Raw genomic sequence first — 14,047 nt, forward strand, 5'->3', positions numbered from 1 at the left:
AAATTTCAAGGATTTTAGGGTGAGCATGTGACTTCTTTGAAATCTCCTCATAGTACATCTGCTTATCCTTTCCTGAAGGCCAGGGACGTTGGTGTTACTATTCAAAGGATGAGGCTTCGGTAGAGCAAAACTGAGAAAATAGGGACCGTAAAAGGTAAATACAAAAAAGAGTGGAGAGGGTTATAGCACCAAAAGAGAAAAGGTTCCACATTGCGTCAGTGCTTCTTAGACTTTCATCAGGGCTCTGACTGGGTGGGTCTGGAGGGGCTGTCGGGGAGTCTGTGGAGGCCACCGTTCTACCAGGCTCCCAGGTGATGCCCATGTGCCTCCTGTGAGTGACAGGGCAGCTCCTGTGTTCTAGAACAACAACATTCTGAGCACTGAGTTCTGAATCTGCTTTTGAGCTCTTTTGTTCATTTTTCTGGAGGAGTGATCAATTAAAATTTGGAAGATAGTTGGATATTCTCAGTCCTGTGTTAAGTATCAGATTATGAGACTAAACACAAGCTCCCAGTAGACCCTCTGCTGCCATTGTAAGCTGCAGACACGTCTTGCTCCTCTCTTAGAAACAGGAGAAGGTATTTGTCATCTTGGGAGGTCCTGTGGCCCAACAAGTGCCCCGAAGCTTGCCGATGGCGTCATTTGTAGCCCTCTGTTCCCAATGTCCTCAGCCATTTCCTCCTAGTTTCGTGGGGAGCTGCCCAGCACACTCCCCAGCAAGCTTTTCCTGCAGCACTTCTTCTCCAGGGCCTGGAAGTTCCGCAGTCCTTTTCTCTTTCAGCCTCACCTCTCTCCTTCTGTTCCTCCAACAAGTACATCTTTAACATGCTCATCCTGGCTTCCCCATCTTTAACTTTTCTTTTCCATTTTCCATCTCCAAACATCTCCGCCCAATTCTGGGTGAATTCTTCAAAATATATCATCCAGTCCTAAGTGTCTCTTCAACTGTTCTAATCCTTTTTTTTTTTTTAATTTCAACAATTATCTTTTTTATTCCAGTTTTCCAAAAGATTTTTCAAAATCTGACCGTTCATTCCTGATAGTTTCTTGATTTATGCTCATCTCTGAAATTGCATCCTTTGTTTCTTTAGACGTTTTGTACGTAACTACTCAAAACTTACTCCTAAGAGTTCCCACCTCTGTAATTCCTGGGGGCCTGAATTTGTTGTCATGGTCTGCCAACTCTCACACACAGTGACTTGCCTAACCAGATGCTGACACAGTTTGGGGTCAAGATGTTGATCAGGATCAAAGCTTATGTAGGGAAGAGGAAAGAAGTGAGACTGTGCAGAGGGAGAAGTCAGACTGCCATGCTAGCCCAGTCAAGCCTCGGCTAACCTGGCAGGGCACTATGGAACATGCCCCTAGAGGCTCCTATGTTGGGCCAAAATGACAGGCTGCCCTCGGAAGGCAGACCTAGAAGGAGCTGCCTTTGCAGGCCTTCTGCAGACCGCACACCCTCAGCTGGGCAGCACGACCTTCCCTGGAGGGAATCTGGGCATCCCGTCTCTGTGGCTACACTTGCTTTCCTTAGTGTCTGAGAGTCGTGCTGAACTCGTAGCTTCATCTTCACCTCTGCAATGTTTGGGAAGGCCTCTGACCCTAATTTACGGAAGCTCTTTTTCAGAGAGTTTTGTTTCTGCAAAAGAGGAGGGTGGGGATTCCCAGCCCTGGACCCTGTCAGCCCCCTTCAAGGGTTTTGCTAGGAGTGGGAGGCCCTGGGCCCACTCCCCCACCATGCTAATGTCCTCAGTGTCCCTGCACCCGTGTGCTCCTGACAGGCTCTGTCTAGCACCTCCAACACTTTGGCTTGGATCCCAGCTCCTCACATGCTCCCTGGGCACACCTGCTCTTGGGTGCACCTGCTCAAATGCTCAGCGCCCCCAGCCCCAGGCATAGGCCACTCAGGCCCCAGCTCCCCATTGTGTGTGGGGTACAGGGGCCATTCTGGAACCTTCCTGCCTTTGATACCAGCTAAGCTTCCTATCTAGGATGGGGCTCTCCAGGAGGCCTTGGGCTTGTCAAAGCTCCCTGCCAACGGTCATGCATGGAGCAGCCATTCTGTGCTTTTTGTAACAAATGGCATCTGTACATATGATAAAGCACTTTATTGTATTTTTTACAAAGTTATTTCATTTTTAATGATGATGTTATTTATGAGTCCTTATTATGGTGTGTCACAAATTGAATTAGGCACATCCCTGTGTGTACTTAGGCATTTCTGCATATCTCAGTACTAAGAATTTGTGTAAACACTACAGAAGAATGCTTGTTCCTTTTAAGCTTGATTTTGATCAAGCTTAATTAAGAAAAGCAGTAAAGTTTCATTTGTTATGTTATTTATTTGTTACATTTGTTATATTTGCTTAAATGTAGTCATCCTTACTTTTTTTTTTTTTTTACTTCAAGACGATTTGAAATCAAAATAAATTATATTAACTGACATTTACAGATCATTATCCCCAAACATACCAAGACATCCACTCAAAGGAAGTTGTATCATTTATTTATTTATATGGTCATTGTACACCAGAGCAATCCATAATTTCAAGCTGTCTAGACTTCTCTCTTTTCTTCTCTTCCCTTCCTTTTGCTTCCCTTCCTTTCCCTTTCCTTTTCTTTCATGTGAAGTATATTGTAGGAAGAGTCTATAAACATAGCCCATGGCACAGTAAGGATTACAGATAATTTAACCTTTCAAAAACATTAAATGAAACAAGACTTTACATTGAAGTACTAATTTGATGCTATATTAAATTGTCACTTCAAGCTTTTTAAAAAAATGAGTGAAACATGATAACAGCAATTCCCAAAAGCCGGAGCCCAGGTTCACACTATCGTGCGGAGATATAAATATTTATCTGTTGCAGTACATCACTTAGAACCCTTTCTGCTGCAACCTTCAGTCAGCTGTGAATCTCTTAATGGCATTTCATTCTCCATGAGAAGAGCAACAAATCGGGGCTTCATAACCCTTGTTATTCTCGGTGAGTGCCTAAGAGCAAAGGAAACCCAGGTCTGGTGGCTGTTATGTTTTATGTTTTTGAAAGCCTAATTCCATGACTCTTAATTTATCATTGCATTACATTTCTAACAAGCCCACAGTAATACAGGAAAAAGTTCTGAAGGAGAATTAGGAAGGGAGAAACTTTACCTTTGCTGACGACATCATTTATAAGTATTTTTTTTTTTCTTTTTTGAGACAGGGTCTTGGTCTGTAGCCCAGGCTGGAGTACAGTGGCGCAAACACAGCTCACTGCAGCCTCAGCCTCCTAGCCTCAAGTGATCCTCCTGCCTCAGCCTCCCAAGTAGCTGGGAATACAGGCATGTGCCACCATACCTGGCTCATTTCTTTTATTTTTTTTATAGAGATGGGGTTTTGCCTTGTTGCCTAGGCTGGTCTCAAACTCCTGGACTCAAGCGATCCTCCTGCCTCAACCTCCCAGTGCTGGGATTACAGGCATGAGCCACCATGCCCAGCTGTAAGCAAATTGTTTTTTAAAAAAAGAAAAAAGTGAAAACTGTTAGTGTTGGAAATGCATGTTACAGATGAGAAAAATTAAAAAATAAAGCCAGCAAATAGGAAAGTTTCTGAAAGCACTCTTAGAATTAACAGAAGCTATCATGTGGTAAGTAATGAAGGGAAGTGACAAGAGGTGGCCAGCTGTGACAGTGCAGAAGTGAACAGTGCTTAATAAAAGGAATATTTTAATTTTTTTTTTTTTTGAAATAGGATCTCCCTGTGTTGCCCTGGCTGATCTCGAACTCCTGGGCTGAAGCAACCCTCCTGCCTCAGCCTCCCAAGTAACTGGGCAAAAACAATATTTTAAAATGCAAGCATAGGTAATGCAGTGAGTTTAACACTGAGAATAGGAAAGCCGACCCCAAGAATAATATACTTGCTACTCATAGCAAATACAAGAAGAATTGGTGGTAATCAGGTTCACTTTTATAAAGTTTGAGAGTAGATTTTCAGCACCTATTCAGATGGAAGCTCAATGCCATGGCTGCATCGCAGGCATCTAGAAGCCTCCGCTCCAGGTGCCAGGCAGAGCTGCTGTTTGATGTGAGTGGAGGTCTTAGCTACAGGTGACCTGCAGAGTCAGACAGGTGGAAATGACAGGTGAGCATTGTGCCACCAGGAGGAATGCCTCAGGGGAAAAGCCCTGCTCGAGGAGCCGCTGAAAGGAACACCCTTCGGTATTGTGTTCATGCTGCCTGTGCTCTCACAGGAGAATAAGCCCACTTATCTGGTGTGGGCTCTTAATTTCTGAGCCACACACGGGACGGCCAGCGTTGTTCAGTGTTTGGTCCATTTGCAGCCTCATCTGCCTTGGGACTTCAAAGTGGCTGCAGACAGGGGTTGGCAGACTCATCCATTCTACAAAGGAGCCTCCCGGGCCGCATTAGAGCACTGCACCTGTCGAGTCTGTAAAGCGAGACATTACCATCGCAGAATGGGACAACTGTGTTGATGACATCCTTTTGCCAGTGGGGAAGGATTGCCTTGTAGCCACATCTAGACCGTGGTTGAAAGTGAAAGAAATGCACCTTTCCTAAAGAGTGGCCCCAAGGGACTGCATTATAACTTCGGCATTCTTGTAATCTGGAAGTTAAACATGTGGAAGAGAGGAAGGAAAGGTTCCTCAGATTGTCTTGTGGTTGAGCCAACAGTGTTTTTTACAAAAGGGTAATAGATAGGTTGCTTTAAACTCTTACAAAGAAGAGAATGACCGGGTCAAATAATGGGTTGTTAAAAGCATGGCATTGTGGTGCCCCCAGTACATGGTCTTCTTTTTTTTTTTTTTTTTGAGACGGAGTCTTGCTCTGTCGCCCAGGCTGGAGTGCAGTGGCACAATCTCGGCTCACTGCAAGCTCCGCCTCCCGGGTTCACGCCATTCTCCTGCCTCAGCCTCTCCGAGTAGCTGGGACTACAGGCGCCCGCCACCACGCCCGGCTAATTTTTTGTATTTTTAGTAGATATGGGGTTTCACCGTGGTCTCGATCTCCTGACCTCGTGATCCGCCCGCCTCGGCCTCCCAAAGTGCTGGGATTACAAGCGTGAGCCACCGCGCCCGGCCGATGGTCTTCTTCTTGCTGTCTTTATTTTCTTTTCCTTTTGTTGAGATGGGGTTTCACCATGTTGGCCAGGTTGGTCTCAAACTCCTGGGCTCAAGTAATCCGCCCACCTTGGTCTCCTGAATGACAGGGACTATAGGCATTAGCCACTATGCCCAGCCTCTTCTTGCTGTTTTTGAAGCATTCACTTACGAGTTATTTTGTTAATTTGTCTATGATGTTTAAGTTTTGAAGAAAAATATGCTCACAGTTGTGATCCTAGAAGCAACATAAGATAGAAATAATTTTTTTGGTGTTTCTTTTACATTTACAATAATCTCACCTTATAAATAAATACAGACACTGCAGCCTTATTAATTATGGAGAGTCCTTGAAATTGGGAGTCCCCGTCATGCATTAAAGATACAACCCGTGTCTCTGAGAGCATTTGGGGCACATATCAGGTGCTCCTGGAAGTCTCCCTCCTTCACCCCTTCCTGCCTCTGCCATCTCCACCCCTCACCTCGGGGTCTTGGCTGCATCTTGGCCCTGCTTGAGTCGTCAGCAGATCCTGTTTCCCTTATCTCCATATTCATCAGAATGGGGTGTCTTTTTTTTTTTCTTTTTTCTTTTTCTCAGACGAAGTCTCGTTCTATCACCTAGGCTGGAGTGCGGGCGCAATCCCGGCTCACTGCAGCCTCTACGTCTTGGGTTCAAGTGATTCTCCTGCCTCAGCCTCCAAAGTAGCTGGGATTACAGGCACCCGCCACTATGCCCGTCTAATTTTTATATTTTTAGTAGAGACGGGGTTTCACTGTGTTGGCCAGGCTGGTCTCGATCTCCTCCTGACTTCAAGTGATCCACCTGCCCCTGCCTCCCAAAGTGCTGGGATTACATGCGTGAGCCACCATGCCCGGCCAGAATTGAGCGTCTTAAAGGCAAGTTCCTCTGTGGTTGGTATGGGAGCATCGCGTCTAAGCACTGTTATGCCCCAAGATCCCCTCCTCTCCAGGGGTGAGGATAGGGAACAGCTGGAGGGGAAGGAGGTGGGCGTCCTTTAATTGCTGTGCACGTGATTCTGTGGAAAGCGCCATTTATCAGCTTTATCAGTGCATACAAACTTTGGGAAGTTGAGAGAATTTTAAGTGTGAATTCTGTATAAATCATCGGATGTGATTCTTTACTCTTATTCAGTGACAGATTGATATCACTAGGGTTACGGTTCTGCTCCATCCCTTTCCTCAAAGTTCTGTTTCTCCCGTGATGCTAGAGAATGAGGATACATTGTGTGGTACAGTTTACATGTGCGGTAATAGCTCCAAAACAGATAAACTGTGACCATTTCCGAATTCTCCCCCAAGTTAACCATGTGACTGCCTTTTTTTTTTTTTAAGATTAACATCCTTAAACAGTTATTTTGTGGTACCCTCATTTCCTCCTTTCGTGCCCGACATATGCCTGCTTTTTTCCTACTTATTGTGTAAAGTTCTTCATTTGTCATGGCCATTATGAGAAAAATCTAGGGCTTCTCTTTCAACATAAATGACAGTTTTTTTTTCTGCTTTCAAAATCCAGAATTTTCATATTTATAACACCTGGAGGTAAGGGCAATGGTGTTAATTATAAAGAGAGCAGAGAGAGTAGGCATCTATAGGAAACATCTTGTGTTTTTTTAATTATTCGCTGCATTCATTTATTCAACAGTTGTATATGAAATGTTTTTTACACATGAGGTCCTGCTAAGGGTAGTGCTTGCCACCTTCGTGGAGCTTACATTTGGTAGGAAGCCTTATTACACTAGATGAATCCTATATGGATGTGCAACTCAAAAGAAAGGTTGTGGACTGAGAATCATAAGTTTGGGAATTATCGAGACACAGATAGAAATGTAAACAAAAGGTGTAGATCAGGTAGCCTGTACGCAGTGAAGAAGAGAAGATGAGAGGACATCTAGGTCAGGGCCCTGACAATGGGCATGTAGAGGAGGAAGATTGGCCAAGGAACAGGAAAGATGGGATGGAGTAGGAGGAGGACCGCCAGGAGAACACAGCATCTCAGAAGCCAAGGGAGGGAGGAAGCCCCAGACGAGCGCTGTTTGCTCATGGGGTTCAAGAGAGAGAAAGGCGGAGAAGCATCTGTCAAATTTAACCACTCAAAGGGCATTGAGATCTCAGGGGGAACAGTTGCTCTGAAGGGATAGGAAAGTAAAATCCAGAGCAGGATGAGCTGCAGAACGGATGGGGGTTACAGATCAACAGAAAATAAGCATAGACAGCTCTGCCAAGAAGCCAGTCAGGAGAGAGACCAGAGATGGGGAAAGACATGGAGTCAAAGAAGGGTTTGTGTTTCTTTTTACTTTTTATTGTAAAAATGTTCAAACAGACAGAAAATTGGTAGTATATACCCATCACTTAGACTGAACAATTATTAACATTTTACCACGTTTGCATCATTTTATTTTTGCAGAAATGTTTCAAAAGTAAATCACAGACACATTTCCTCCATAAATACTTTGATATGCTTCTCTGAAACATAAGCACTTCTCAGGTTAAGAAAATTGCCAATAAATTCCTTAATATCACCAAATATCTAGTGAGTGGCATAATCAGGTGTCCCCAGTTGCCCTCAAAGTGTACGTTCAAGCCAGGATCCAGGCAGTGCCAGACCGTGCATCTCTGCAATTGAGAGGATGTTTTGTGTTTTGTTTTTTTTGCTTTCATGAGAGAAACTTCAGCACATTTAAGCACTGTTGAGAAGCTGCTGGTGGAGGGAGAGAGGTTGAGGATCCTGGACTGAGAGGGAGGATGCCCAAGAACCCGACAAGATGGGTCCCAGTGTGACTGGAGAGACCACTCTTAGAAGGGGATCCACCCTGCAAGCACTGGGTGTCTTTGCCTGTTTGTGTTGCTGTGAGGAATACCTGAGGCTGGGTGATTTATAAGGAAAAGAGGTTTATTTGGCTTGCAATTCTGCAGGCTGTACAAGAAGCATGGTGTCAGCATCTGTTTCTGGTGACACCCTCAGGAAGCTTCTACTCATGTTGGAAGGCAGTGGGGAGCTGGCATGGCTTGGTGAGAGGCGAGGAAGGAGAGTGGAAGGCCCTTTTCCATAAGCAGTTCTCCCCATGGCACCAAGCCATTCATGAGGGACCCGCCCCCATGACCCAGTCACCTCCCATCAAGCACCACCTCCAACATTGAGGATCACATTGCAACATGAGTTTTAGAGGGGACAAATATTCAAACTGTATCACTGGGAGATGGGGCTACCAGAAGTCAAGCCATTCCCCTCCCGTGGCACCCTTTTCCACCTGATTTTTTTTTTTGGAGACAGGAGTTTGCTCTGTCACCCAGGCTAGAGTGCAGTGGCGCAATCTCGGCTCACTGCAGCCTCCACCTCCTGAGTTCAAACGATTCTCCTGCCTCATCCAGCCTCCTGAGTAGCTGGGACTACAGGCTTGCACCACCACACCTGGATATATTTTGTATTTTTAGCAGAGACGAGGTTTTGCTGTGTTGGCCAGGCTGGTCTCAAACTCCTGATCTCAAGCTATCTGCCCACCTTGGCCTCCCAAGGTGCTGGGATTACAGGTATGAGCCACCATACTCAGCCTTATGAATGAATATTGAGAGTGATGAGGGGGTTTTGAGGTTTGATAAAAATGGAAAAGGTTCAAAAGATAACACTTCCAAACTACTTTTTATGCACCAGGCTTTGTTCTAAAAACTTTATAATTAACTCATTTAATCGTTAAGTATTATTATTACCTCCCAGTTTCCAAATGCGGACCGAGAGGTTGAATAACTATCCCAAGGTCACACAGGTAATGAACACGGAGCTGGACCGGGAGGGCTCCTAGCTGTGTAATGTGGCTGAGGCTCGTGAGACCCTGGCTAAAGCTGTAGCTGTAAATCTAGTCTCCCTGGTTCAGGGCTGACCTCCAGCAGCTGGTGTGTGTAGAAATCCTTGTAGTTAATGCCCGCTGGTGTTATGCGTTTGTGCTCAGCACTCTCTGGGTCAACTGGGAGAATCCATCAGGATTCTCATTCAGGTCTCTCTGTGTCAACATCTACCTACAACAGCGCATCATGCTGGAGAACAGAGGTCCCTAGCCCAGGCATTCACAGACCCAGTTAAATGTTCCTCCACTGAAATGCTGCAGGGTGCCCTTTTCCCAGTGTTTCCCCCCAGAAATTCGGTTAATGGGTATAATTTTCTCTACTGTAAAATTTTAACCCATTAATGCTTTCTAAACCTTTGATACCACCTGCAGCTTGGCAGTACTCGAATCTAATAGATAAACTTTGGTATGACTTGTGGGTTTGTACATGTTCATATCCTCAGGAGTTTTAGGTATTCATCAAAGAGCCCCATAGGTGAGCCATACATTTGAGAACAACTGCACGTAGACTTGCTGATAAAGTAGACAGACTTTTCTTTTCTTTTTTTTTTTTTTTTTTTGAGATGGAGTCTTGCTCTGTCACCCAGGCTGGAGTACAGTGGCACGATCTCGGCTCACTGAAACCTCCGCCTCCCGGATTCAAGCAATTCTTCTGCCTCAGCCTCCCGAGTAGCTGGGATTATGGGTGTGCACCACCACAGCCAGCTAATTGTTGTATTTTTAGTAGAGATGGGGTTTCACTATCTTGGCCAGGCTGATCTTGAACTCCTGACCTCGTGATCCACCTGCCTTGGCCTCCGAAAGTGCTGGGATTACAGGCGTGAGCCACCGCACCTGGCAAAGTAGATAGATTTGATCTGTCTCTTTTCAGTGTAGTAATTTAGCTAATGTTTAAGGTAGGGGAGGTATAGAATGTAATCTGTATGGGTGTTTTTTCCTAAGTAGGGGCAACTAGTCAATGATTTGCTGTATAATATTCAGAAGATTTCTTGACCATATTTGTAGCATGAATAATGGTTCTTTTCTGCTATGAGACATAGCTGTCTGTGGCTCTGCACAGCAACTTGAATCAAGAGAGGAATGGCAGGATTCTGTAAAGGTAGTCCATGATGAGAGCTCAGCAAGGGGTTGAGCAGCAAAACCAAAACCGGTGTGTCCCCTGAGGCAGGGACTGTGTCTTGTGGGCCTCAGAAATAACTGCCTCGGAGCAGACCCCACCCAGTACATGTCTGTATGTCAGTTGGGAGCACAAAACAGGTGTAACATTAAAATTTCTTAACAGAGTTTTGAATGAAAACAATCACTGTCATCTTCTGTATAGTATAGTATAGTACACAGCATCATGTGAAGTATTTTGACATACTCTTACCCGTAACCCTCAAAACAGCCTTCAAGGTAGGAATTAGGCTCTTTTTCTGGAAAATGAAGCTAAACTGTGGAGTGATTTGGTAACTTGCCCAAGATCTCACAGCTCGTAAATGGAGGCGCCAGGAAACACACACACACCTTTCTGGCTCGCAAACCTACGTTCTCTCTACTGCACGTGAAGACTAGACTTCCTCAGTGTCCATGTTTGAAGGCCCAACCAACCACCTTTCTACAGAGGCCAAGAACCCCTTTTCATTTCTCTAGATCATATATGAGAAATTTTCTTCTCACCCAATGGCTATTTACTACCTGTTTTGCATTAGCAAAACTCATTTTATTATATTTTGAAAGGAAATAGAAAATGTTTCACTCATCTAATTTCAAATAACAAGGTGAAACTTAGGAATTACATGAGATTAAAATATATAGCTCAGTTATTGTCAATAAGAAGAAAGCGAAGAGGCATCTTTAAAACTTGCCAAAACTCTAGATGGCAAAAATGAGAATCAAGTACCAATGCTGTTTATCTTTAATGATCAAAACCAAAGACTTTTTCATTCTTAAGGTGGTTAAATATTATCAGAATTGATTATTAACGGTATTTACAACTAAGAAGTTTGAAAGGGCATTCTAATTACTTTTGTATTTTTTATAAAATGCTCATTGTAAAAAAAAAAAAAGAAAGAAAATGAAAAATTCAAGCAGTATAGAAAAGGATCAGAATTCCCTCCAGTTGCATCATTAGCGTCTCTGAATATGCCCAACATGTATGGTATTTACAATAATGGAATCTCACCATTTATGCTGTTTATTATTCTGGAGATTTCACACGTGTCAATGGACATAGAGCTTTTTTGAAATATTCCTTCCCCATGATTTTAAAGGAAGGAAAACCTAAGCTTCCTTTGGGAAGTGCAGAGGGACCCCTGTTTTATGAAAATCTGCTCTCGGGGAGAAGTGGCTCCATCTTGTGGCCCTCTGGAGTGTGGTCATGAAAAACAGCCAAGGTCGTGTTGTGTTTTTGCAACTCTCCTCGGAAATGGTGTCAACCCTGGGCTTGTCCAGTTAACTTGGCGGAAACCAGCAGGGACCAGGCAGTCCCCATCTGCTGGCAGAGCAGGAGCGAGGGTGCTATGGTCACAGGGGTTGCCCCCTTCTCCCCTGCTCTCATGGGAAGCTTAGCTCAGCCCTCCCAGCTTCTAACACTGGGCTCTCCACAATTTCCTCTTCAATCTCGACTTCAACACTGTTAGAGAAGCTGATTTTAGCAGCCAGGTCGCTCTGCCTCAGCCCTGTAGTCAGGGCTTTGGGGGTAGAAGACAGAGATACTAGGTGGAGTGTAATATCCCTTAAAAGGAATTTGAGAAAGACAGTCACGTGTCCTCTTGCCTTACACGATCATATCCAAGGTTTGACCATACAAATTCCATTTGGAATGTTGGAAAAAAATCTATTTGGAGATAAAATTGAATTTTCTTTTCTGTGTAGAGATGGTGAACACAGATGTGATTGGTAAGCAGTACAAATGTGGTCATTTTCTGTAAATAAGACCCTAATGGCTGGAGGTTTTCACTTTGTATAAACACCATAGGCATATGTATTTTACATCTAAGGAAACAATCTTTTGATTGGATGTTTTTTCCTTTTTCTTTCTCTCCTATGCAGTACATAGTGGAATGTCATGGGATCACCCTTCTTCCCCAATTCTTGGGCATGTACCGGCTTAATGTTGATGGAGTTGAAATATATGTGATAGTTACAAGAAATGTATTCAGCCACCGTTTGTCTGTATATAGGAAATACGACTTAAAGGTGAGAATGATTTTATGAGTTTTTGTAAAGTAACTCAAGCTTACTCTTCTACATTGTAAATGTTGTCATTGATCATCAGAAATGCTTAGGAGCCACTCAGCACTTAAAGCTACCAGACAAGTAGCAGTGTATTCCTTCCTATGAGGCAGTAAGTGCTTGCTGGCCTCACCAAAAAACACTGGCTGGCACATGTTAGAGGTATCACATCTACTTAAATATTCAACCAACTGCATACCAGGTACTGTTCTAGATGCTGGAAATGATGGGATGAACAAACCAAACCTGCACTTGGGGAGCTGACATTCTGGTGGGTAAAGACAGGCAGTAAGTAAAAGTAATAAGTTAGTCATAGAGCATACCCAGAAGTGCTATAGACAGAATTAAAGAGGGGGAGAGTTTTAAATAGTTCTGTCAGGGAAGGTTCCCCTGAGAAAGATGACATTGGAGCAGACTTGAAGATGAGGAAATGAGCTGAGGAAGAATATTGCTGGCAGAGGGAACTGTAAGTACAGAGACCATTTCAAAGGCTTGGAGAGAAAGGGGGGCCCCTGGAAATTCTGAGAGTGGAGTGACATAATCTGGCTTCTGGTGTCACCAACTCAGGGGAGAATGTTCAAGTTAGGGGTTGGAAAACTGTGACTTGCCTGAATGCCAAATCCTACTTGAGGGACTTTTTTTTTGAGACAGAGTCTTCCTCTGTTGCCCAGTCTGGAGTACAGTGGCGCAATCTTGGCTCATGGCAACCTCTGCCCCGCTGGTTCAAGCAATCCTCCCACCTCAGCTTCCCAAGTAGCTGGGACCACAGGCATGCACCACCATGCTCAGATAATTTTTTGTATTTTTTGGTGGAGACAGGATTTCACCATGTTGCCCAGGCTGGTCTTGAACTCCTGAGCTCAAGCAATCCACCCACCTTGGCCTTCCAAAGTGCTGGGATTATAGGCATGAGCCACTGCGCCTAGCTGGGCCAATTTTATAAATAAGTTTTTATTGGAATACCGCGAAGCCCATTGTTTCTGTATTGTCTGTTGCTGCTTTTGCACTGTAATGGCAGAGTTTGGTAGCTACCACAGAGACCATTTGGGACCACAAAGCCTAAAACATTTACCCTCTGACTGTTGGCAGAAAAGTTTGCCAAACTCTGGTCTCTGACATTTGATTCTTAAGTTTTTTGGTCTCAACCCTTTCACACTCTTAAAAGAGGACCCTCAAAAGCTTTTGCAGATGTGAGTTGTGTCTGTGGATATTTACAGTATTAAAAATTAATATAATAAATATTAGAATATGTAGTTTCTTTAAAAATGAGAAAACCATTACATGTTAACACTTTTATGAAAAATAACTATTTTCCAAAAGCAAAAACATTAATGAGACAAGTAGCATTGTTTTACATTTTTGCAAATCTCCGTAATGTCTTGACTTAATGTGAGATAGCTAGAATGTCATACCTGATTCTGCTGTCAATCTGTGTGGTGTTATGCTGCTGAAGTATGTGAAGAAAATCTGAACTCACACAATAATGAAGTTTGGAAAGTTGTTAAAGCATGTTTTAACAACTTTTTTGGATAATTGTAGATATTCTTCTTTGATACTACACCAAAGCTTGACAAGAGGTAATTTCTCAAAGCTTAGTTGCATTATGAAATCTGAAATCATGTCAATGAACTTTTTGTACTCTTCATCGAAATCCATTGATCTGTTTGCATGCGTTGTTCTGAATGTGTGACTTTGTCAAGGCATGCACTTGCCATTTGGAACACATTGGTTCACTGAGTTATTTGACTCTTCCAAATATTGACACATTTCATTATCCAGTATCAAAAAGTCATAAAAATGTCACCACAAAAGTCTTTTACATATTGGGAAGCGGTCAGGCCCAGGGTGGTGGATATAAGTTTTTTAAAAATC

The 14,047-nt window shown here is 43.6% G+C and overlaps 1 protein-coding gene across 1 annotated transcript in view; it reads left to right on the forward strand.

Annotated features, from left to right (window-relative positions):
- PIP4K2A (phosphatidylinositol-5-phosphate 4-kinase type 2 alpha) overlaps positions 1–14,047 on the forward strand; it is a 180,271-nt gene that overhangs the window by 129,165 nt on the left and 37,059 nt on the right. Inside the window, exon 5 of the mRNA XM_030819209.1 lies at positions 11,993–12,139. Coding sequence (XP_030675069.1) covers positions 11,993–12,139 — 147 coding nt within the window. The remainder of the gene's footprint in view (positions 1–11,992; positions 12,140–14,047) is intronic.

Source organism: Nomascus leucogenys, chromosome 9 (genome assembly GCF_006542625.1).
Source record: "Nomascus leucogenys isolate Asia chromosome 9, Asia_NLE_v1, whole genome shotgun sequence".
NCBI classification, from domain to species: Eukaryota; Metazoa; Chordata; class Mammalia; order Primates; family Hylobatidae; genus Nomascus; species Nomascus leucogenys.